This window comes from Bubalus kerabau, chromosome X, assembly GCF_029407905.1.
Source record: "Bubalus kerabau isolate K-KA32 ecotype Philippines breed swamp buffalo chromosome X, PCC_UOA_SB_1v2, whole genome shotgun sequence".
NCBI classification, from domain to species: Eukaryota; Metazoa; Chordata; class Mammalia; order Artiodactyla; family Bovidae; genus Bubalus; species Bubalus kerabau.
In genome coordinates, this window is record NC_073647.1 from 18,576,366 (window position 1) to 18,603,507 (window position 27,142).

At 39.7% G+C, this 27,142-nt stretch overlaps 1 protein-coding gene across 17 annotated transcripts in view; it reads right to left on the reverse strand.

The window, feature by feature from the left end:
- ENOX2 (ecto-NOX disulfide-thiol exchanger 2) overlaps positions 1 to 27,142 on the reverse strand; it is a 295,795-nt gene that overhangs the window by 72,196 nt on the left and 196,457 nt on the right. For all 17 annotated transcript variants that reach the window (XR_008708214.1, XM_055564072.1, XM_055564071.1 and 14 more), the window contains 2 exons: positions 16,475 to 16,609; positions 2,586 to 2,741 (listed from right to left, as the gene is read on the reverse strand). Coding sequence is in view for 16 of the 17 variants with exons in the window: in XM_055564062.1 (XP_055420037.1) it covers positions 2,586 to 2,741; positions 16,475 to 16,609 (291 nt within the window). In the remaining variant the exon portion in view is untranslated. The remainder of the gene's footprint in view (positions 1 to 2,585; positions 2,742 to 16,474; positions 16,610 to 27,142) is intronic.

Consider the following 27,142-nt stretch of genomic DNA (forward strand, 5'->3'; position numbering starts at 1 on the left):
ATATGAGATGTCTATTCGATATCCAAGTAGAGATATCAAATAAGCAGTAGGGTATGAGTTCAGGGTTCAGAGATAGGCTCTGAGCTAAAAATGTAATTTAGAGTATCAATGGCATGGGGCTTCCCAGGTGGCTCAGTGGTAAAGAATCCACCTGCCAAATCAGGAGATGTCGGTTCGATCCCTGGGTTGGTGAGATCCCCTGGAGAAGGAAATGGCAACTCACTCCAGTATTCTTGCCTGGAAAGTCCCATGGACACAGGAGCCTGGCAGGTTATAGTTCATAGGGTCACAAAAGAGTCAGACACAACTTAGTGAGTGACTAAAACAACAAACAACAATCATTGGCATACTTTTTTTCAGTATGAGTATAGACAGAGAAGAGGTCCAAGGACTGAGTCACATGACTCTCCAATAATAAGAAGTCAGTGAGAACAGAAGCAGATTGAGAAGGAACAACCAGTGTGGGGAGCAAAACCAATAAATAGTGTAGTGTCCTGGAAGTCAAGTGAAGAAGGTATATCAATGAGTAAGGAGTAGTCAACTGTGTCATTCAGAGCTATTAGGTCAATTAGGAAAAGACTTGAGACTTGACCATTAGATTTAGTATTGTGAAATCATTAGTGTCCTTTTTTTTAAAGGTATAAAAAAGTTTATAGCAACTAGTGCCATAAAATAAATACATATTATAATGTACTGTCATTGTTATCTATTAATTTATCAAATATTTTAAAAGTATATTATATAAATGTCACTGTCATGGTCCTTATAAATGGTTTCCAGGCATGAATGAGAATGCTTGTCTAACTTTATGAGTGCTGAATACATTAGTGTTATTAATCAAGGGACATTGTGATAGAGGGCTGGGGCAAAAGCCCAAATGAAGAAGATTTAGGAGAGAAGAAGAGAAAGACTGGAAATGGTAAAGATGAAGTCTTTTGAGGACTTTTGCTACTAAGGAGTGTACAGAAACTTTTCTCTCTTAACTCTTGAAACATTAGAATTCCTTAGGGTGTCCTGCTTGGTTATCCTCCTCTTGATCTATACAAATCTCTCTGGTGGTCATTCTAGCAGCTTCAAATGACCTAATGTTTCAAGAATGATCAAGGTTTCAAGAAGCAAATATAGTATAGAAATAAAGTAATATAAGGACTAAAAAGTATCCATTGGATTTAGCCCCCAATATTTTAGTGAAAATGTATTAGAATGATAAATGATTAACTACTGTTTTAATTTTAGTACCTTTCTCATGGAAGTGTTTGGGAGATGGTAGGCTTAGAGGTAGGTTGGAGAAGGGAGTGAGATTAAATAAGAGTTGAGTTTGACTGAATTGTGGGCAAGCAGAAATGATACGTTGAAGATGGTCACATGATGCTGTGGAGACAGGAAAATTAGGATCGCTAAGACAAAGTGTGTTGATCACCACCCAGTTCTACAAGGGTTAAGTCACAACCCACTGCATTTGCTGACCAACAATGTATCCTGAGAGGACTTCAGGATGAAAAGCAGGATGAGGCATTCTGTGATTTGGACAGGCAGGCCCTAAGGCTAGTTCAGTGTATATTTCAAGAAGAATTTTAATGACCCTACATTCTTGAAGCCTCCCATCCATAGCAAAGCACTAAAGTCATTCACTTGAGATATCTGTTCTTGGTGATTAGCAGTAATCATTTATGAGGACATATGCTCGACTGTATAGATTTCCTAGCCAGAAATCATAGATAAGCTGAGCTCTCTCCTACCTGTTTGGAGTAGTTTTACTCAGAGCAAACCGAGTTGCTGTCTGCTGGGCTGTAGTCCTCACCAAGACCCTGAATAAAATTTAAACTCACAACTCTTATGTTGCGGGTCTTTCTTTAAGTTGGCAAAGCAGACCAGTGAAAGGCTTTTGAAGTCCAGAATTTGGACTTTGAATCTTTGGGCAATGGGAACCCCGGGACTTTTAGGGTTCTATATATGTGACAAGGACCTGGATGAAATGTTAGATGAGAGAGAGGGGAAGGAATCAATGGTAGAGATACTCTCTAATGAAGAAACAAGAGAGAAGCAGATCAGACTGGGGCATCAGGAGACTGTGAGAGCCCCTAAATAACCTGACCTTATTGCTGAGAGGCCACCAGGTGTAAGAGACAGGCAGGAGACTGGGGTTTATGATCAAGGCTTATCAGACATGGTTGGTGGGCTCTGGAGAAGATAAGTCACTCATACCAGATTCCTACTCTTCCCATTGCACCTGCTCTTTCCATTCACCTTGAAAAATCTTGGGGCTGTTAACAAAAACGGTACTTTTGCCATACTCTCAGCAGAGAACTAAGGGAGGCTTCTCTATTCGTGTTTTCCCCACTCAAATAACCTGAGCCCCCTTTCAACAACATGCAATCCTAAAAAGGAACTAGAATGCCAGTTCACTTTAAGCTGTGTTAAGAGTGTTAAATTTTGAATTCAATTCCAAAGCTAGGTTCCCTCCCAGAAGCTACCACTTTATAGGCACTAATTGCCTTGTCAGGACTCTCAATACCAAAATGAATAACTAAAGGGTCGATACACCAAAACATTTTGACTTGTGTGGAGAAAAAGCAGAGTATTACTTGGATTTGGAGGGAAGAGTGTGCAGCTTTTACAGTGAATGATCTCTTTTACTACTGGCATATCTGGTGGAATTGGAGGAGGTACTATTCCTAGGCCAGGCATCATTGGAGTTATTGGTGGAATTCCAGTCATCATTCCAAGGGCAGGATCAAAATCTAAAAAAAGGAGAGGAAATAGAGAATAATCAATTATACCAGGCAAGATCAAGTAGAGGTAGACTGTTACCTTATAAGCTTCAAACCAAAGGTCTTTCTGAGACAGAGGCAAAATATTTAAGAAAACACATTATTAGCATTACCGGACCTTAAATATTATAATTGTGCATTTTTCTTTAGGGCTGTTTCTCTTTGGCCAGTGATTATTTGTCTCTATATCTCATTTTGACATCCAAGGCCTTTTGTATTGAATAATATGACTGTGCTTTGTGCATTGATCTTGCCTTCCACTAGTTCCCAACACACTCTCTGCTCCATTCAGACCAGGCTTCACATTGTCCCTTGTAACACTTCCTGTCTTTTTTTATTTTTTAACTTTACAATATTGTATTGGTTTTGCCATATATCAACATGAATCTGCCACAGGTATACACGTGCTCCCCATCCTGAACCCTCCTCCCTCCTCCCTCCCCATACCATCCCTCTGGGTCGTCCCAGTGCACCAGCTCCAAGCATCCAGTATTTTTGCACTATAGCATGGTGTTAAAAGCACACAGTTTTCGGGTTTAGGCAGACCTGGGTCCTAGTTCTACTATTTGATTAGGAGATGAATCTTTTGTACCTCCATTCCATCATTTGCAAAATGGGGTTAATTCCACCTACTTTTATAGGAATTTGTGAGGAATAAACAAGATGATGAATGAAATGTGCCTAGCATAATGTATAGCACAAAAATGCTCAATAAATAACTATTCTCTGTGCCTTTGCTCCTGTTGTTCTCTTTGCCTGCCTGGAATCATTCAAGCCTCCCCAGATTCTCCCCCATGGTTTAAGGCCTAGCTCAAAGTCCCACACTCCCTGAAAAACACTTTCCAGATAATTCTAGTTCATTTTTATTTCTGTGTCAAAAACTGTTCTATACCTGTTGCCACTGAATTTTATTTTGCATCATCTTTTATTAATATTTCTTTCAGGTTTGATTCTAGGGTGTGTGGGAGCCCCCAAACAAATATGTTTATGGGGTTTGTCTAGATACATAATTTGACTCACCCCAAATCAGCACCAACGCTATTCTGGTAGCCCATGTGATACCATGAAAGAAATACCATACCAGCCAGCTGGAGTGATTTACTTGCCAGGATACTCTCCTGGAACCAAGACCCTGGGAGGACTATACAGGCATGAATTCAGAAGCTTCTTGGGGCATCTAGTTAAATCCACATGTGGCATAAAGGATTGCAGAGTGCAAAGGGGAAAAATGGGAACCGGGGTCCGCACAGGTTCAATTTGAGATTGGGGCCCCTTGCTTAGATGATACTGCAAGCCTTGGATAATGCCAGACACTGGAGAAAAACCTAGAAAATTTTGAGAAAGGTGCTTCTTGCCATCAAGACCCACATAGGACCTGCTCTGGACTGGGGCACCTATCCTGATGGTACCACCTACCTGGCCAGTCCTTGGCTCTGGAAAGGGACTTACAAAATACTGAGACAGTCATTCCAAAGCACGAGGTCCCCTGATGTGAGGGCCCATGGCAGGGGCCCCACTTGCCCGGGTCTAAAGGCAGTACTGATTTCATTGTTTAAAATTTGTCTCTATAACAAGATGCACGTTTTTGAGAGAAGGGAGTGCATTGTACTTCATTTCCTCACCTCTCATTCCTGTCCTCTGTTAAGGAAGGCACAGTGTACTGCAAATGAAGAAAGTGTTGCATAAGGAGTACTGATAATTGTGGTAGGCCCTAGCCCCCAAAACTTTACCCTGCTTACCACTCAGGCCCAAGGGACAGTGCCTTAGTGTCTCCTTAAGGTGGCTCTGAGCCTCCCTGGTTGGCTCTCTAAGATGTTGAAGGAAGTGTATCTAAGCAGTGGGAAGAATTTGTGGTTCACACAGAAGCAAAACTCCGGGTACAGTTAAGCCCAGAAGGAGGGAGTCTTGTGACTGGGCAGATAAGCAGGTGGGTGGCACACAAGCAATACCCACTGCAAGCCAGCCTAAGAGAGCTAGGCCATTCCCCATCCTCCCATGTGCCTGTCATGCAGAGATGCCAAGACCCTGAATATGTTTGGGAAGAAAACATTTTCTTCTAAGAGGAAATTTTATTTTTCTGAAAACAAATTTACTTTTAACCCTCATATGTTATCTCACCCAACACACAAGTATCCACTTGTACCTGAATGTGTGTGCTCACACACATGCACTCACACACATGCATACTCCTTTCTTTCCTCCCTGTGATTCTCATCTCTACTCTCCTCCATATGCTAATTGTATGACCATGGGGGATATTTCTTAATATCTATGTGCCTCTATCTCCTTTTTGGTAAAAGTAGGGATAAATAATGACATTTAGCTCAAGGAATGAAAGGACAGAACAGATATAAAAGGCTCTGGCCTGATAGATGGTGGTCCTGATAGGTAAATTTCCTTTCTTCCATTCCAGACCTGTGTCCACACACTAATAAATTCATTTGTTCAGGCACTCACTTCCACATCCCACGAACATTTGTGATAGCCTCCTATCTGTCAGGCTCTAGACAGGGGGGCAGGGAGTCCAGGACTTTTTTCCCATCTTGGAGAACTTAGGGCTCCTGACACTCTGTGTTCCTATGCTATAGAATAAGAGCGCTGTGGCTAAGAATGCTATTATGTCTTTGGAACATTTGATCTCTTGTGTATAAGATTTTGGAAAAATTGTTAACATTATTTCCCCAACTTACAAACTGTTAATTTTCAGTAGGAGAAGATCAGAATAGATTGTGTGCCAACTAAACAATCCCATCTATTTCTCCCTCCTACTGAAATGTTTGTCTTCCTTTTATTGTTCTGCCTGCCTCCTCATTGTTATTCATATAGTTCTATCACTCACAACTCCACCTTACCACGGATTACAGAAACATCAGTTCATTAAACAAGTTTTGCCACTTCAACTGAGAAAGAAATGCCTGTCTCCATGTACTGTCTACTAATAAATGGAGACAAACAAAAAAACAAATACACAGGATAAATATAACTCTTGACTGATGCACTCACCACTGTGCTGTTCAGTATGATTACATTAATATTTTATGAAATTCATTTAAAAGCAAGTATATTCATGACATATGGCTAAAGCTGGAGTAGATAAACTCCCTTTCTTCTTTGCATTCAATATGCCAAGAGTTCCATAGGCTACACTGCCTAGCAGGGCTTGCTGGAGGGCAGGTTGTACATTGCACATGACATTTCAAGAGCTCCTATCACACTGATTATTTCTTTTGTTTATCTTCAACCATGAAGACCAAAGTAGACTTGAATTTCTAATACCAACATAGAAAAATAACTGTTTGAAATCATGGGTCTTACAGAAGTATTGCGGAACCTGAAAAAAATCAAAGAAGTCCAATAATTTAAAATACATTGGGAACAGAATACCAGAAAAGTTCTCTTCCTTTTCCGGATCCTATTCTGACTTGAGGAATACAGCCAATATGTAGATAGTATTAGCACTTTACGTTAGGAATTCAAACTTCTGAAGATTTGAAATTATTTTGTAAAAGTGTTGTGGAATAGGCCAAGGTATCCCCCCAAAGTACTTTCACAATAAATGCCCTGTTCTGTTTTGCTTTTACCATATCTTCTTCTAAAACCTTTTCCCTACTGCCTTCTTGATTCTTGACATAGCCGCTGGTGGAAGTGTCATAAGATGTTGGTTTGTATTCCCTCTTCTGATTCATGTATTTTCCAAACTTGAGCTTAATGGAAATGCTGCAAATGTTGTTTTGTAGTTGGGCCAGCTTGCTCCTCTGAGTTGCAGCTCTATTACGTCTCTATTACATGATTTTTAAGTAATGTTTCAGTGTAGCCTTAAGTTTTCCTGATGCCTAGCAACTTGCACTTAACTCAACCTAGAGTAGTTATCGAGCAATATTACTGTCCCCTGTTCTCTGTGTCTATCCGAGCCAAGTAGCTGCAACAGAGGAAAATGTCATTTCTCTGCTGCCGTCCAATCTTCCATGTGTCTATCTACTTGTATGTCCTTAAATACTTCGATGCCAGCCCCTCTGCAGGTGTTGAGGTTGAAGGAATGAGTAAGACAAAATCATCAACCTCATAGTTTAGTTTGGGAAAAGCCATGCAAACAGTTACAATGCTTTATCATCAATTATTATTATCATCACTATAATTGCTTATTGGGTGCTTCCATTGTGCTAGGGACTGTGCTAATATAATCTCATTCCAAATGACCTGTGGGCTAGGTACTACTATTATCTTTCCTTTTATAGATAAAGAAACTGGGGCTCAGAGGGTTTAGTCACTTGCCCAATGTTACACAGCCAGTAACCGAGACAAGACCTAGGATTCAAATCCAGATCGGTTTAACTCTAATGCTCTTAACCACTGCACCACCTCTCAGTGTACTATGGCAACTGTTTTCATGAATTAGTTTAATTACAGGTATAAGGTGAAACAGGTATGCTGAAAAACATGGTAGATGAATAACAAAATGTTTCTGTATAATTCTTTTTTCCAAGTGTGGTGGATTGAAGGTGGATACAAAATTCTTTGATTCCCCTTCTGTCAAGAGGTGAGGTCTATGTCCCATCCCCTTGAGGATCTGGATGGGTTCTAGAACTGCTTTGACCAACAGAATATGGCAGAAGGGATGTGGTGCACGTTTTCAGGACCAGGCCTCAAGAGACAGAAAATGTTTACTTGTCTCTGGGAATACTTGCTATGGGAGCTTCAGTCACAATGTAACAAGTCTGACTACCATGCTGGAGAGACCATGTGGAGAGGGTCCTAGTGTAAATGGGAAGGAAGGATCCACCTGAGCCTAGTGTTTTATCTGTCCCCGCCAAGGTGCCATGCTTCTCAGGTGGCTCAGCAGTAAAGAATCCACTGGCTGATGCAGGACATGCTGGAGAAGTGACCTTGATCCCTGGGTCGGGAAGATCCCCTGGAGGAGGAAATGGCAACCCACAGTATTCTCATCTGGAAAATTCCATGGACAGAGGAGCCTGGCAGGTTACCATCCATGGGGTCACAAAGAGTTGGACAAACATTAGTCTACTCTGCTTTTCACAAAGTCCATGGGTCCGCAGGAAGAAAACAATACTTTTTGTGAGAATAAACTCTGTTTTCTACCTATCCAACCTGCAGAATCCTTCAAATGTTCCTGTCCAAAAGGCTTTCTTAAAGTTGCTTATCTCCACAGCCAAAATTTCCTGTTGACATATTCAATATATGTATTGTCACAGTGTTAGATGATTTAGAGGCCTTTGTTCTACACCCAAAGTCTCAACTGACTTTCACTGCGGTAATGATTTGGGGAAAGAAAGTAGCATTTTTGAGAGTTGTATTTCAAACACAATGCTGGATGGTTTCTGAAACAGAATTATCTCATTTAACCCCCACAATTTAGAGGGATAAACTGGAGGCCAGAGAGAGGTGACTGGCCCAAGGTGGCATCCTTAGAGGGCTCAAGGGAAGGGTTCAGCCCTGGGTCTGGCCCATTCTTTCTCCAAGCACCATCCTGTATGCTCTATAACCAGAGAGACTCGAGATGGACTGGAGGGGGCTATCTTACAGCAACAAAGCTAATTAAGGCCAGAAAACACAACTTTGTGGCTAGGGAAGTTGGGATTATCTTAAGAGAAGAATACTGAAGGAACCAATAAAAATAAATAAATAAATCTAAAGTCTCAACTTTGACTTACAGGTGAAGTTGGAATTGTAGCAATGTATGAACTCAAGATAGGCAGATATAGGAGCTGGGGTATTTACTACCCTGCTTGCTTTTTCAGAACTGGACCCTGGTTCTGGCTGGCTGGAGGCTCCTCTCTGCCCTCAGAAAGATGACTTCTCCCCACCCAAGTCCCCCTAGATCCATTAAAGGCATTTCTAGTCTTTTAGGTATTCCAGAGACCCTTGATCACAAGGAGGTGGTCTGTATGCACAAAAAAACCACTCAAATGCAACTATGGATTAGCCTAAAATCAGTGTTCCAAATAGGATCCAATTATATATGCATAATTAAGCTATTTTATAGAAAATTGTGATTCCAATTCAGGTATACATTTATGGTACATTATTGCTCTCTCTTTATTTTTTATTTTTCTTTTAAATTTTATTTTATTTTTAAACTTGACATAACTGTATTAGTTTTGCCAAATATCAAAATGAATCCACCACAGGTATACATGTGTTCCCCATCCTGAACCCTCCTCCCTCCTCCCTCCCCATTCCATCCCTCTGGGTCATCCCAGTGCACCAGCCCCAAGCATCCAGTATCGTGCTTTGAACCTGGACTGGCAACTCGTTTCATACATGATATTTTACCTGTTTCAATGCCATTCTCCCAAATCTTCCCACCCTCTCCCTCTCTCACAGAGTCCATAAGACTGTTCTATACATCAGTGTCTCTTTTGCTGTCTCGTACACAGGGTTATTGTTACCATCTTTCTAAATTCCATATATATGCGTTAGTATACTGTATTGGTGTTTTTCTTTCTGGCTTACTTCACTCTGTAGACTTCCTACAAAATTCATTAGGAAATGAATTACACCTGGGTACTGAGAAATTTTAACTCACTACAGTCCTGACTGCCTCCTCTCTACACAGATCCTTGAAAAAATTTTACAGACAGACAACCTGAAGAGGGAACACAGATTTATAAGGACAGCTTGGCTAAGTTGTGAGAAGATCATGACCTTACAACGAGCCATCTTGGAAATTTCTAAGTTTTTGCACAGGGACTCTGAAATTCTACCAAAAATCTGTCCTGCTTCTCCAGAAGATCATCAAAACCCCTGCTTCAGGCTAGTTGGAAAGCTGAGACAGGGCCTGGTTCGTGTTGTACATGAACAATGTACAATGACAAACGAGGCAGTAAGCTGGGCTTTGTGGTATAATTTCATCTCATAAAGACTCCCCTTAATAAATATCAACTTTGATCCCAAATTTCAACCAATGAAGCTTTATTTCTTTAGTATAAGTTTTTGCAATTATCTATCTTTATAGCCCACCTTCCCCCTATTCCTTCCTATTTTGTTCTTTGTGTTCTTGTTAGAACATTTGGCAGATTTAGGGATGCTGTGAACACCTTTGGGAAGGCATTAGGGAGGACATTTCACACCTCATCTTTGGTTCCTAGATTTCTGGATTTTAGAGATGAATAAAATAAAAGCATATACATCTATATATTTAAGGTTGCCAACCTCTTAATTTGCCAAGAAAAGACATGGAGAAAAATAACAAAAACTAACCATGTACCATTTTGCAACTCATAAAAGACAGAACATTTAAAAACCAAAAATATAGGAAATCTATAATCTCTGAATAAAAAATAGTCCTTTCAATTGAGCAAATACAGCTTCATGAAAAATACACTATATTCTTAGCTTCTACACTTTGCATCAGACTAAGGAATGCAGAATCAACTGGTCCTGGGTAACATCCCAGTGTGTGGGCTTTGGAGATGGCTCAACTGTCTTAGTGTGCACCACTATATATGAAGATTTCTATGAAAAAATCCTTTCAGAACTAGAGTGTCAAACACAGATACACATGTGTTAAGTGACATGAAAAGTTTGACTTCTCCTGAGGATTGGTATATTTTTTCTACAGGGAAATGCAAATTATATAACTGATCAGGTTTCCCTTTTGTTTTGGCTGCTGCTGCTGCTGCTGCTAAGTAGCTTCAGTCGTGTCTGACTCTGTGCGACCCCGTAGACGGCAGCCCACCAGGCTCCCCTGTCCCTGGGATTCTCCAGGCAAGAACAATGAAGTGGGTTGCCATTTCCTTCTCCAATGCATGGAAGAGAAAGGGAAGTCGTTCAGTCGTGTCCGACTCCTAGTGACCCCATGGACTGCAGCCCACCAGGCTCCTCCGTCCGAGGGACTTTCCAGGCAAGAGTACTGGAGTGGGATGCCATTGCCTTTGTTTTGGCTACCTGGTCACAAGTGCAGCTCCCCTTTAGAAACTGAGTGGGATTCTATGACCTATATATCTGAATTCTAATTAACCTCCCTACATGGCCTTCACCTTCTACTCTCATTTATATTTTCCCAGATGATGGTTTATTTTACTTGTAATTTTTCTCTTTAATTGTAATCTTTTTTATAAGCTGCCTCAAATGTTTCATGGAATGGGGTGATGGAAATCAATTCAGGATTTAACAATTGTTCCCATACTGTATAATCTTGCATACCTTCCAGTCATTGGTGTCCTATTTCCTCTACCTGGACTGTTGTTAGTTCCTTGTCTTTTTCACCTGACATTTAACTATATATCCCTGAACACTGAGCTCAAATGTTGTCCCTTCTATGAAACTTCCCTGATCACCACTACCCACCTAACACCTCCTCCATTCCACCCTGGATGAAACAAAACTTTTCCATATGTATCTACTATGACACTTGCTTCATTGTAGTGCAGTGATACAGACTTTGCTGCCTCTGCCACTGGATTCTGAGCTCAAAGGCAATGACCGAAGAATTGATGCTTTTGAACTGTGGTGTTGGAGAAGATTCTTGAGAGTCCCTTGGACTGCAAGGAGATCCAACCAGTCCATCCTAAAGGAAATCAGTCCTGAATATTCATTGGAAGGACTGATGCTGAAGCTGAAACTCCGATACTTTGGCCACCTGATACAAAGAACTGACTCATTTGAAAAGACCCTGATGCTGGGAAAGATTGAAGGCAGGAGGAGAAGTGGACGACAGAGAATGAGGTGGTTGGATGGTATCACTGACTCAATGGACATAAGTTTGAGTAAACTCTGGGAGTTGGTGATGGACAAGGAGGCCTGGCATGCTTCAGTCCATGGGGTCACAGAGAGTCGGACACGACTGAGCGACTAAACTGAACTGAACTGAGGGCTTCTCACATACAGCAGGCCTCAATAAATATTTCTTGTATGAATGAATACATAAACCATCACACTTTACTGGATTCTTCATAATAGTTTCCCTGGGAAATCTTGAGAGTACCATCACTTGGTAGGGTTCAAGCTTGTTTCTGAGAGACATTGGTTCTGTTTGGTATATTGGTTTATATATCATTGGCTCTTGGTGAAGTGTCCACCATGATGATGAATAGTGCTCTCCTTTCTCGGAATCTCAACCTTATCTGCCACTGAAGGCACATTCTAATTTGTGGAAAATATTAAAATAATAGAAACCCAAGTCTGGGCCTCCTTGAGGAGCTTGGAACACAGTGATCTATCATGTGTCACGCATCTTCATTCTTTCTTTCTGTTCTCATCAGAGTTTGCCTGCTATGTCCAGTGAGAACCTCTTCCTTACGAATGACAGTTTTCATAGATGGGCTGGGTCTTGCTCTGGGAATAAGGTCCATAGTTCACATTTTCCAACATCTCTCATTATGGAAGAGGCATAGTCAATACAGTGGAGACACCATAATGAGGGACACTTCTTCTTTGGGACTTCACAGGCTCCATTTGGTTGCTAAGGATATTTTAATTTAGGGGAAAATAAAGGAAGCAACACACAGTATTCAGCGAGTACCCTTTAAATGGTCCATTCTTGGATTCATCCGGGATGACAGGCAGAACAATGTTCCTTAAGAAGGCAGCTCGACTCTTTTTGGTGCCTCCCTTCATGTGAAAACTAACATTAATCTTATTTGACCAGCTTGGAAAAGCAAATGCTCTTGCAGGAAAGACAGGCGCTGGACAGAGGGGACCTTCTAATCTGCCATCATTGTGGATTAACTTTATTGAACAACAGTTGTCCAAAAAACACCATGTTAGATGAAAGGGAGCTCCACACCAAACCCCAGAGATGGCCTGTCTCTGTTCCCCATCCAATGAATGTAATAAGCTAGACATTGCCCTGATAACAGGTATGTGTCCAAGAGACTCAGCATCCATGACAGTGTGGATTTGAACTCTCTGGGGGACGTCAAGAAAGCTTATGTATCATTTGTTTTTCATCATTGACAAAGCCTTTTCTATTGTCAGAGATAGGCCAGATGAGACAGTTCTGTATGGCTCATTTGCTGCCTGTTCCATTGTAAGGAATTTGGGGCAGTAGGAAGAGGAGTAGGGGGATGTTTTATCCCATTCAGTTAAAATATTATATAAAAATATGGCAGCCCCCCTATTTCCCAGACTCTAACAAGAAGATGGGTAGGCAGCATTGGAGTGTAGTGCCCACCTTCTACTTCTCTGGACACCCCCTACCAGATGTACAGGGAGCAGTCATCACCACTGTCAGACACATACTGTTCTCTTTACCTGCCACTGTGCAGTGCTTCTCCAGGGACAAATGCGCCTCTGCATTCCTCATACTTCGTTGATGTTAAGAACAGAAATAAGTCATAATTCAACTTTTTTTTGTGAGTCATCTATCAGATGTGAACTTGAAATAATAATAATAATCATAGCTGACTTCATTGAGGAATTACTGTGAGTCAGGCATCATTCTAAGACTTTACATTACATGTATTAACTCAGTAATCCTCATGACAATGCTGAGTCATAGGTGCTTTATTATTCTGTTTGACAAATGGAGAAACTGACTCAGAGAGAGGTTAGGTAAATTGTCGAAGGTTACACAGTTACTTAATGGCAGAGCAGGGATTTATCTGAACCTAGGCAGTCTATATCCAGGGCCCACATTCTAATCTCAATGATTAAGCCGCTTTCCTAAAATAATACAGAAAGGAGGAAAAAATCACTTTACATACAATCGAAGTGATTTTACACATAATTTTACAAAGTATGTCACAGTTTAGCACTATTGCCCCATATACATTTAAGAGAGGGGCACTGCTGCTGCTGCTGCTGCTGCTAAGTCGCTTCAGTCGTGTCTGACTCTGTGCGACCCCATAGATGGCAGCCCACCAGGCTCCCCCGTCCCTGGGATTCTCTGGGCAAGAACACTGGAGTGAGTTGCCATTTCCTTCTCCAATGCATGAAAGTGAAAATTGAAAGTGAAGTTGCTCAGTTGTGTCCGACTCCTAGAGACCCCATGGACTGCAGCCTACCAGGCTTCTCCATCCATGGGATTTTCCAGGCAAGACTACTGGAGTGGGGTGCCATTGCCTTCTCCGAAAATAATACAGAAAGGAGAAAAAAATCACTTCACATATAATTGAAGTGATTTTACACATAGCTTTACAAAGTGTATCTCAGTTTAGCACTATTGCCCCATATACATTTAAGAGAGGGGCACTACTGAACTAAATACCAGTATTTCTAAGACAGTTTTCCAAAACTTTCCTTGGAGCATAGCGAAATGATCACTGAATCACAAGGTTAAAGGGGACCCTAAGAAGCCATTTTTTCATAGTCCTTAAGAAAACAAGTGGAGGGCAAAGGAGCTTGAAGTAGAAATTAAAATCACTCTTGAGGTTACAAATGTCTAGTTGGGGTGGATGTGAGGAACACTCAGTAGAGCCAACATCGGCTCCCTAGCAGCCAAGTACTTTTCAATGTAAATGGCAGCTTAGTAGCCATTTGAAGGAAGTATGTTAGTATTTCCTTTATCTTAAATAACATGTAAAATGACTAATAGCAATAATAATGACACTAGTTAAACCTTCATTGAGTGCTTATTACATACCAAGCATTGCGCTAAGTATATTATTTAGCCTTCACAGCAATCCTATGAGGTACATACTATAACCATCTCCATTTTACAGATGAGAAAACTGAGATACAAATAGGTCAAATAACTTGCTCAAGGTCATGTAGCTAGAAAGTGGCAAAGCCAGGATTTAACACAAGCTGTTGGTCCTTGCAACCTGTGTTATTAAATAATAAGCAAGGTACTGTTTCTGCAGAAATAGCCATCGAGCTACTGTTAGGAAAACAATCCCAATTTTCTAGGCTTAACATTGACCCAAGCACAAGCGTTGGGCCTGTAACAGTGATTTGGATGACCTTTTTACTCTCAAAGCTAGGCCTTTTTTGTTGTTCCACATTGTAGATAGCTGGCTAAGCACTGAAGATTACTTTGTGAGCGCAGATTTATGTTTAGATGTGGTAATTTACAAATAATCTGATATAAGCTAATGTTTAGTTACCTTGATATCAGAGCAGATCTGGCCTCAAGATATTTTTGAAGATATATACCCATACAGCTCAGACTTCCATGAACTGGTAATATTTAAGCCAAATCAGATGATCTAGTTGCTCTAGACTATGAGATTGTGATTCAGGACCACTGTATATAAAGCTATAATACATGAAATTTTAGTTTAAATTCTATTATAATGAAATAAGAAAGAAAAACGAAACAAAAAACCCACTACTCCTTTAGGAAATGTTTATGAGAAGTATATTAATTTTGATTTTTAAATGGCCAACGTTTTGGAGCAGTGACTGTGTGTCAGGCATTGTCGAAGTATGATTTAATTCTCACAACAACCCTACGTGCATCACTCTAGATTTGTTTCTCAACTTTAATGAGCTTATGAATCACGTGGGGATCATGGGAAAATTCAGGTTTGATTCAGTAGGTTTAGGCTGTGGCCTAAGATTCTGGAATTCTTAACAGCTTCCAGGTTATGTGGACCACACTTTGAGTAGCAAGTAGTGTAGATTGGCCTTAAGTGAATTTGGAAGATTAATGTTTAGGATGTTTTAAAAGTACTCCAGGATTCGTGATATGGTGATTCTCTAATGTCTTCACAAACCCATTTTAAAAATCAAATTTATATTTCATATATAATTTATAATGATTCAAGAATTTACATTTGCATATTTGCCTACTTGCTAACATTTCTTTGTGACCCTCCAAATCAATACTCGCAGTACTTTCATGGTCATTTAAAGTCATATGCAGAGGCAATACAAGATTTGCCCAAGGCACATTAACAAACCCATTTTAATGGTTAATTGCTCTGACATTCCAGGAAGTTTTTTGTGTCTAAACGAAGCCCTTCAGATGATATGGCATTTTTATTCTGATTTTTATCTTTAGTGGAGATGGAGTTAGTACACAGTGCTCATTCTCTTACAGGTTGCTGCTGCTGCTGCTGCTAAGTTGCTTCAGTCGTGTCCGACTCTGTGCGACCCCATAGACGGCAGCCCACCAGGCTCCGCAGTCCCTGGGATTCTCCAGGCAAGAACACTGGAGTGGGTTGCCATTTCCTTCTCCAATGCATGAAAGTGAAAAGTGAAAGTGAAGTCGCTCAGTTGTGTCCGACTCCTAGTGACCTCATTGACTGCAGCCCACCAGGCACCTCCGTCCATGGGATTTTCCAGGCAAGAGTACTGGAGTGGGGTGCCATTGCCTTCTCCACTCTTACAGGTTACTTTGTTTTAAATATTCAAACAGTTATTCAATGTTAACAATAGTCTTTGGGTTATTTCTCACCATCTCCTGTCTTTTCCTTTAGGAACCTAAGATTTTGGGGATGTCTAAGTTCTCATTCTAGCTCCACGTTTATTTGTTTCACTTAAGAAATGTATAAAATTAGACAAACTATAATTCCTTGCTGAATTCTCTTGTACTTTTATTTCAGTGAACTACTTCAATGTTCAGTGACCATATCCTGCATCTGATATAGCCCTAGCTTGACCATAGTGCAATCGGGAGTACACTAGTAACTACAGGCCACCCTGTAATTCATGAGCTATAAAGCTCATATTACAAAAATGCACGCTCTAGGCAGAATCTAGTAAATGTCAACTTCAAAATAAGTTGTGTCATACTGTTATATTTATGTTCACATGGTCAATAAAAAGAAACACTTGTGAGGTGATTAAAAATAGCATACCAGGTAAAATTGGTTGTCCAGCAATTCCCAGTGGTGCCATTCCAAGATTATTCATTGCTGTGGCCCATGCAGTTGGATCAGACATAGGTAGAGTCATTGCAGTTGAATCCACATTCAGAGTTCTACTATTATCAGCTAGAAAGAAATGACAAGCAAAATAATTTGTTGTTTTTAGGTTTCAGTATCTGGTTCACTTATCATTGTGAATCTGGCAAACTCTTTACAGAAATGGACTGATGGACAAGTGCTGGATACAGCCTTAATTTCAGCTCTTTACAAGGGTTAAGACAATACAGCTTGAACTGGCAGGAAGTCATAGAATTGGAACACACAATTTATCAGATAGCATTTTAGTGTTTCTCTCTTTCTCTCTCTCCCTCTACTCTTCCCCTCCTTCCTTCCTTCACTCCTTCCTACCTGTTTTAAAGTCAAAGAAAACTTTTTTTTAGAGCAGTTTTAGGTTCACAGTGAAAGTGAAAGTGAGAGAAAAGTACAGAGATTACACATATAGCTCCACCCCCACACATGCACTGCCTCCCCCATTATCAATATCCCTCACCAGAGTGCTTCATTTGTTACAACTGGTGAATGTATATTGATGCATCATAATCACTCAAAAGCCATAGTTTACATTAGGCTTCAGTTTGGTGTTTTACATTCTACAGGTTTTGAAAAATTTATAACATATAGCCATATCACACAGGGTAATTTCACTGCCCTAAAATTCCTTTGTGCTCTGCTATTCATCCTTGTCCTCTCCCCCAACCCCAGCAATCACTGATCTTTTACCATCTCAACAGTTTTGCTTTTTCTAGATTGTCATATACTTGGAATCATACAGTATGTAGCCTTTTCAAATTGGCTTTTTTCACTTAGTCTTATGTATTTAAGTTTACTCCAAGTCTTTTCATGGCTCCATAGCTCATTTGTCTTTAGTGCTGAATAATATTTCATTGTCTGGATATACCAGCATTTATCTTTTTACCTACTGAAGGACACTGTGGTTACTTCAAAGTTTTGGCAATTATGAATAAAACGGCTATAAATATTTGTGTACACATTTTGTGTGAACATAAGTTTTCAACTCCTTTGGGTAACCACCAAAGGAATGCAATCACTGGACCCTATGGTAAGAACATATGTGGTTTTATAAGTCTTCAGTGCACGTGTACCCCAGTGTTCATCACAACACTGTTTACAATAGCTAGGACATGGAAGCAACCTAGATGTCCATTGGCAGATGAATGGATAAGAAACTTGTGGTACATATACACAATGGAATATTACTCAGCTATTAAAAAGAACATGTTTGAGTCAGTTCTAATGAGGTGGATGAAACTGGAGCCTAATATACAGAATTAAGTAAGTCAGAAAGAAAAACACCAATACCGTATATTAATGCATATATATGGAATTTAGAAAGATGGTAACGACGACCTTATATACGAGACAGGAAAAGAGACACAGATATAAAGAACAGACTTTTGGACTCTGTGGGAGAAGGCAAGGGTGGGATGATCTGAGAGAATAGCATTGAAACATGTATATTACCATATGTGAAAGAGATGACCAGTCCAAGTTCGATGCATGAAACAGGGCACTCAAAGCTGGTGCACCGGGACAACCCAGAGGGATGGGATGGGGAGGGAGGTGGGAGGGGTGTTTGGGACGGGGGGACACATATACACCTGTGGCTGATTCATGTCAATATATGGCAAAACCCACCAAAATATTGTAAAGTAATTAGCTTCCAATTAAAATTAATTAATTTTTAAAAAACGAAGTCATCAGTGCTTCTTCCAAAGTACTTGTACCATTTTGCATCCCCACCTCCAGTAAATGAAAGTTCCTATTGATCCACATCATCATCAGTATTCAGTGTTATCAGTATTCTGGATTTTTGCCATTCTAATAGGTTTGTAGTGGTATTTTGTTGTTGTTTTAATTTGCATTGCCCTGATGACATATGATGGAAAGCAGTTTTTCAATATCCTTATTCACCATCCATACATTTTCTTTGATGAGGTGGGGGTGGAACTTCCCTTGTAGCTCAGTTGGTAAAGAATCTGCCTGCAGTGCAGGTGACCTGGGTTCAATCCCCGGGTTGGGAAGATCCCCTGGAGAAGGAAATGGCAACCCACTCCAGTATCCTTGCCTGGAAAATCTCATGGACAGAGGAGCTTGGTGTGCTACGGTCCATGGGGTTGCAAAGAGTCGGGCACGACTGAGCAACTAACACACTTACTATATGAGTCACTGGTCTATTTTTCAATCAGGTTGTTTGTTTTACTATTGTTGAATTTTAAGAGTTCCTTGTATATTTTAGATAATAGTCCTTTATCAGGTATGTATTTTGTAAATACTTTCTTCAAGTCTATGGCTTGTTTTCTCAATCTCTTGACATTGTCTTTCACGAAGTTTTTAATTTTAATGAAGTTTAGGTGACCAGAAATTTCCTTCATGGATCATAATTTTGGTGTTATAGTTAAACAGTTATACCCATATCCAAGGTGTCATCTAGGTCTTCTCTTATGTTGTCTTCTAGGAGTTTTATAGTTTTGCCTGTTACATTTTGGTCTATGATCCATTTTGAGTTAGTTTTGTGATGGGTATAAAATTTGTATGTAGATTCATTTTTTTGCATGTGGATGTCCAGTTGTTTCAGCACATTTGTTGAAGACACTACCTTTGCTCCATTCATCAAAGATCTGTTGATTCTATTCATGTGGGTATATTTCTGGGCTCTCTATTCTGTTTCATTGATCTATTTGTCTATTCTTTCACCAATGCCACACTGTCTTGATTACTGTAGCTTTGTAGTAAGTCTTAAAGTTGTGTAGCATCAGTTTTCCAACTTTGTTCTTCTTCTTCAATACTGTGTTGGCTATTCTGATCAGGTCTTTTACCTCTCCATAAACTTTAGAATCAATTTTTTTTCATATCCACAAAATAACTTGCTTGGGTTTTGATTGAAATTGCATTGAATCAAGTTGGGAAAACCCGATATCTTGACAGTATTGAGTCTTCCTATCTATGTCGTACTGGAGAAGATTTTTGAGAGCCCCTTGGACTGCAAGGAAATCAAACCAGTCAATTGTAAAGGAATTCAACCCTGAATATTCATTGGAATGACTGATGCACCAATACTTTGGCCACCTGATGCACAGAGCCGACTCACTTGAAAAGACCTTGATGCTGGGAAAGATTGAAGGTGGGAGGAGAAGGGGATGACGGAGGATGTGATGGTTGGATGGCATCACCAACTCGATGCACATGAGTTTGAGCAAGCTCTGGGAGTTGGTGATGGACAGGGAAGCCTGGTGTGCTTCAGTCCATGGGGTCTCAGAGTCAGACATGACTGAACTGAACTGAACAAGACACTTAGTATCATTTTAAATAATATTATACTATACTAATTATTACTATTATTATTATTAAGGGAAGATATGAGAGAGGATTGTACTGCTTATATTAATATTAGAATTCTGCATGTCTTCTTCCAGCATGGAATGAATGGTCTATAGGGAAAGATACTGGATAGCTTCTTTCCCTCTAAAGCTTCAGAGCATTGCTTTCCATTATTTTAATGAACTCAAATAGCAGACACACTCACATTCAAAGGTTAGTACTTAGTGACTGAACAACAACAAAATCCATGACCATGAAATATCTATTTCTTCTTTGATTTTTGAACCAGCATTTTTTAGTTCTCTGAGTTTTTCTTTTCAAGTGTACACAGCACAGGAGCTTGGAATAATTAAGACATTTCCCATTCTTCTCATAGTCTAGTTGCAAATGATTACTTCATCAGCTTCCATCCAAACTACTCATGCTTGCAAACCAAGAAAAACCACCCAAGGGCTTCTACAGCACCATGGAAAGGAAAAAATATATTCCTAATGGAATTTCACATCTTTGAGGCAGTACTATTGAGTTGGACACACCATTAACAAACATAAACTTAGCCAATTGAGTATTTCGGGTGTTAGGATAGCAGAGTACAAGTAGATAGGAGACAGTCCCTGCCCTTAAAGGTTATACAATCTAATTGAAGAGACTGATGATGATAGTGTTGATTACTACTATTATCACTATTATTACTATTATCACCACCTCTATCTATTACTGGACTTCCCTGGTGGCTCAGACGGTAAAGCATCTGTCTACAATGCGGGAGACCTGGGTTCGAGCCCTGGGCTGGGAAGATCCCCTGGAGAAGGAAATGGCAATCCACTCCAGTCCTATTGCCTGGAAAATCCCATGGACAGAGGAGCCTGGTAGGATACAGTCTATGGGGTCGCAAAGAGTCGGACACAACTGAGCGACTTCACTTCACTACACTTTATCCATTACTGCCACCATCAAACACTTGCCATATGTTAGGTAAAGCTCTTGGCATGCAGTGTTTTCATTTAACTTTCAAAACAACCCAATGAGATAAGGGCTCTTTATAACTCCATTTAATACATGAGAGGCTTTGAAGACTTACATATGTAGTTCAAGGTCACACAGGATGTATACTTTTAGGCACCATGCTTTGGTATCTCCAAGTAAACAATTAGGAAACAGTGAAAGACTCAAATGGTATAGACTAGGAATGTTATTGAAGTTTAAGGAATGCTTTTAGGAGAAGACAGGATTTGAAACAATGGGCAAGATTTCTATATAATATGTCTTGAATTATGGGTAGTTATTAAATAGGTAAAGAAGAGGGGGTAAGACATTCCAGAGCAGGGATGACAAGTAAGCAAAGATGTTGAAGTGGATGATACATGCATATGCATGTATATATTGCACAGTTGGGAGAGATATAGTTGTAAGTCACCTGAGCACAAAACGTCTTTTATTTTGGTAAATTTCCCTCTGACTACTGATATGCATTAAAAAAGAAACCTTTCCATTGCTTTCCTCCTACCTCTCAGTATGCACTCCTGCCAATTACACCCCAGAAGGCAACTCTTTCCTAATAGTAGCTTGCTAACATTCGTCCATCACATCCTTCCAACCTGGCAATATGAGGGATGAACCATGACTGGGTTATTTACACAAGTGCTATTTTGGACAATGATTGGTCATTAGAAGTAAATGCATGTGGCCAAAAACATAATTTCTGAAATGCTAGTTTTTATTATTCTTCTAGACAGACTGCCTATGCTTCCCCTCCATAAACCACTCCCTGCCCCCAAGAGTGATTGATGGCCCTAAGCATTTGTTACTGCAGTCAGACGTTAAATTTCAGAACTGGTGGTTTCTCCATCTGTAGGAGCTCTAGTCCTCACACCCAGTTTTCAGTGTTCTCCTTGAAGGCATACAAGGCTGGAAATAGCCTCCTTGTAAATAAGATCAAGAAAACATGGGCCTCAAATATCCTTTGGGCCAAGAGTTTATATAATGATTATTAGGTTCATCTTGACTCCCAATTACCAACTAGAGGGGCAAGTTTTTAGAGAATGTCATAGCTGGAAGGGACCTTTAGACATTACTGAGTCTACACTTTGATTTTCTATGCTGGCTGTGGAACAACTTAGAGGAAACAGCTAGGTTTAAAAGGACTGAACCCTAATGTGAAAAATATTTTCTTTTGCAGCAGTTTGGGAAATGTATAAGAGAATTAGGAATTATTCTCAATATAGAATTTTGAGATTAAAGAAGAAGAGTTTACAATGTACCTAGCCAAGCCCTGGACTAATTTGGTGGGGGTGGAGGGAGAATGAAGTAAATTATCAGTTTTTTTTTAAAGGACAATACTATATCACTCTTTTCAAAATATATATTAATTCACAGTGCTTGTTAAAACGTTAGCAAGTAGAGTTCCTGTTAGGCTTGTTTACAGTGAACAGATAAGGACGATGCATAATTAACAGCGTTATTTTGCTACAGTGAGCTCAGTTCTTAAATCCTCAAGGAGTTCTGCTTTAAATGCCCTTCTCATCTCCCTCCCTTCCCCCAACACCCATCTCCACCTGTCAAATCCTACTCATTTCTCAAGGATCTTCTCAAATGCCACCAGTCTGTGAAGCCACTTCACTGAAATTAATCACTTCTTCCTATATTTTCTCATAATATTTTATCTAGAATTTGATTTTCATATATTTGCTTATTCTCTCACTTCTCCCCAAACCAAACCAAGCTTTTATTGAGTCTTAGTATATGCCATGTACTGTGCTAGTGACTAGGCCTACAGAAATGAACAAAAGTCATTTATTATTCTGGAAGAACTCACCATACCATGAGAGGCATGACATATAAACAACCAAATACAAATCATTATAATCAGTGCTGTAACCAACTATGAGTAAAGTGCTATAGGAACAAAGATGGAGTAATGAAATCTGTTGGAATGGGTTTGGACATATGTGTTAGGGGTTGAGAGGTAGAGGAGACCAGGACTAGTCAGGGAAGCCTTCACTGGCAAAGAATCATTTGAAAAGAGTCTTTAAAAGGGATAGGATTTTCTCCTAGGTGGTGCATGGAGGATTAGGCTTGAGGAGCATTCCAGGAAGCAAGAACAATGAACATTTACCTCTGCCTTGAATTACAGTTATTGGATATACATTTGTCTTCTGCTAGCCCGCATACTCCTTTAGGTCAAGGGCTGGGTTTGGGGCATCTTTGTTTTCCCATTTCTTATGTTAATGTTTAGTATGGGGTAGGTATTCAAGAAATACTTGAATGAATGAATAAAGAAAATCCAACTGATATTGATTTGGGGCACAATAAGCAATCTATGCAATGACACTCATTTATTATTTGTATACCTTTCCAGAATGATAAATTGCCTTAAAATGGATGGCATAATTGCTAAACTGATTCTCTGTCCAGGACAACTGAATTTATATGTAGGAATTTACTTAAGAGTTATAACCAGGGATAGATACACCCAACAAATACATCCAGTTTGATCTTATTGGCTATAATCTTTTCCCCATATAGGCACAACCATATATATAAGCAAGATTGTAAGTTTTTACTTTCAAAGAGAAATCCAGATGATCATTTCTGGCAGCAATCTGGATTTAAGGTGTGCATTAACAAAACATGCTGTGCTAAACATCTGTTACAAATCATCACTTAATGGTTGAAAAGTTAAGTCTTGATTAACTTTTCAGACTACAAATGGACATCTAACAATTTTTTTAGGTGTTTTATAAAAGTAGTTCCATGTCACTAAAGGAAGAGATTGCTCATTTTCCCATGAGTCCCACACTCATGGGCAGGAGGCAAGTATATTCAGAAGGTTAAGTGCTAGTGGTTGTCAAATGGTCTTCAAAATGTCTCACCCAAGTCTGTAGATCACGTCCTGCTATGCTGGTTGTCTTGTTCTGCTTGTGTGGCAACTCCTCAAGACATCACAAGTTGTAGAGTGGCTATAAATAAGTGTGCCCTAGGTAAGCTGATTGAAGATTAACACTTTGGAACAAGAGTTCATTAGCACCAAAAAAATTTAAAAGACTGGGAAGTGAACACCTACTCTAAGCTGGTATCACCACATAACTATCAAATCACTACTGCCATCTGTTTATTTTTGCATTGTTTATGCTTCACTGATTAAGTACTCAAGTACTGTCAAAGGTATTTGATCTTGAAGACAATGCACACACACACACACACACACACACAAACATTCTGTGATAACCTCATCCTTTAGTAGAGTTAATTATTTCCAATATTTCCTTTGAAACAAGTTCAGTATATTGCTGCCATTTTGCCAAATATATTTTATTAAGACATAAGCTCTTCTCTGATAATTTACTCTCCTACAATTTTCTTTCTTTTGTTCGGGTTTACATCCATTGTTTTTTATGCTTGCTATAACTTGATTACATGGAGAAGGCAATGGCACCCCACTCCAGTACTCTTGCCTAGAAAAACCCATGGATGGAGGAGCCTGGTGGGCTGCAGTCCACGAGGTCGCTAAGAGTTGGACAGGACTGAGCGACTTCACTTTCCCTTTTCTTTTTTTTTTTAATTTTATTTTATTTTTAAACCTCAAACACTATATTAGTTTTGCCAAACATCAAAACGAATCCGCCACAGGTATACATGTGCTCCCCATCCTGAACCCTCCTCCCTCCTCCCTCCCCACACCATCTCTCTGGGTCGTCCCAGTGCACCAGCCCCAAGCATCCAGTATCATGCATCGAACCTGGACTGGCAACTAGTTTCTTACATGATATTACACATGTTTCAATGCCATTCTCCCAAATCTTCCCACCCTCTCCCTCTCCCACAGAGTCCATAAGACTGTTCTATACATCAGTGTCTCTTTTGCTGTCTCGTACACAGGGTTATTGTTACCATCTTTCTAAATTCCATATATATGCGTTAGTATACTGTATTGGTGTTTTTCTTTCTGGCTTACTTCACTCTATATAATAGGCTCCAGTTTCATCCACCTCATTAGAACTGATTCAAATGTGTTCTTTTTAATGGCTGAGTAGTACTCCATTGTGTATATGTACCACTGCTTTCTTATCCATTCATCTGCTGATGGACATCTAGGTTGCTTCCATGTCCTGGCTATTATAAACAGTGCTGCATGAACATTGGGGTACACATGTCTCTTTCCCTTCTGGTTTCCTCAGTGTGTATGCCCAGCAGTGGGATTGCTGGATCATAAGGCAGTTCTATTTCCAGTTTTTTAAGGAATCTCCACACTGTTCTCCATAGTGGCTGTACTAGTTTGCATTCCCACCAACAGTGTAAGAGGGTTCCTTTTTCTCCACACCCTCTTCAGCATTTATTGCTTGTAGACTTTTGGATCGCAGCCATTCTGACTGGTGTGAAATGGTACCTCATAGTGGTTTTGATTTGCATTTCTCTGATAATGAGTGATGTTGAGCATCTTTTCATGTGTTTGTTAGCCATCTGTATGTCTTCTTTGGAGAAATGTCTATTTAGTTCTTTGGCCCATTTTTTGATTGGGTCATTTATTTTTCTGGAGTTGAGCTGTAGGAGTTGCTTGTATATTCTCGAGATTAGTTGTTTGTCAGTTGCTTCATTTGCTATTATTTTCTCCCATTCTGAAGGCTGCCTTTTCACCTTGCTAATAGTTTCCTTTGATGTGCAGAAGCTTTTAAGGTTAATTAGGTCCCATTTGTTTATTTTTGCTTTTATTTCCAATATTCTGGGAGGTGGGTCATAGAGGATCCTGCTGTGATGTATGACGGAAAGTGTTTTGCCTATGTTCTCCTCTAGGAGTTTTATAGTTTCTGGTCTTACGTTTAGATCTTTAATCCATTTTGAGTTCATTTTTGTGTACTGTGTTAGAAAGTGGTCTAGTTTCATTCTTTTACAAGTGGTTGACCAGATTTCCCAGCGCCACTTGTTAAAGAGATTGTCTTTAATCCATTGTATATTCTTGCCTCCTTTGTCAAAGATAAGGTGTCCATGTGTGTGTGGGTTTATCTCTGGGCTTTCTATTTTGTTCCATTGATCTATATTTCTGTCTTTGTGCCAGTACCATACTGTCTTGATAACTGTGGCTTTGTAGTAGAGCCTGAAGTCAGGTAGGTTGATTCCTCCAGTTCCATTCTTCTTTCTCAAGATTGCTTTGGCTATTCGAGGTTTTTTGTATTTCCATACAAATTGTGAAACTATTTGTTCTAGCTCTGTGAAGAATACCATTGGTAGCCTGATAGGGATTGCATTGAATCTATAAATTGCTTTGGGTAGTATACTCATTTTCACTATATTGATTCTTCCAATCCATGAACACGGTATATTTCTCCATCTATTAGTGTCCTCTTTGATTTCTTTCACCAGTGTTTTATAGTTTTCTATATATAGGTCTTTAGTTTCTTTAGGTAGATATATTCTTAAGTATTTTATTCTTTCCGTTGCAATGGTGAATGGAATTGTTTCCTTAATTTCTCTTTCTGTTTTCTCATTATTAGTGTATAGGAATGCAAGGGATTTCTGTGTGTTGATTTTATATCCTGCAACTTTATTATAATCATTGATTAGTTCTAGTAATTTTCTGGTGGAGTCTTTAGGGTTTTCTATGTAGAGGATCATGTCATCTGCAAATAGTGAGAGTTTTACTTCTTCTTTTCCAATTTGGACTTTCCCTTTTCACTTTCATGCATTGGAGAAGGAAATGGCAACCCACTCCAGTGTTCTTGCCTGGAGAATCCCAGGGACGGGGGAGCCTGGTAGGAGGCCGTCTATGGGATCGCACAGAGTTGGACATGACTGAAGCGACCTAGCAGCAGCAGCAGCAGTACAAAGTTGAGGAAGGAACTTTGTCAACAAACATCTATTGAAAGTCTCTCAAGAGTAGGAAGTAATCTTGCCTAGGGATCAAGGGCACGGGTATGGGAGTCAGATGGATCTGGACCAGTTAGCTCTGCTACTTAGTAACTGTAATGTGATCATTAATTCTCTTTCATATTTAGTGTATGTTCACTGAATATCTTATATGTGTTGGCATTATTCTAGATATTGAAGATATTATGGTGAGCCAAGCAGGCCTCATTCTTGGTTTTATGAAGCTAACACTACAGTGAAGGAGGGGGATATAAAAATATGAATGAATATAAAATAATTACACATTATGATAAGTGCTCTGAATAAAGAACTGCATCTGATGAGAAAAATGTCAAGCGACAAAATTAGGAAAATGATAGTATCTACCTTAAAAGTGTATTGAAGATTAAATTAGATAAT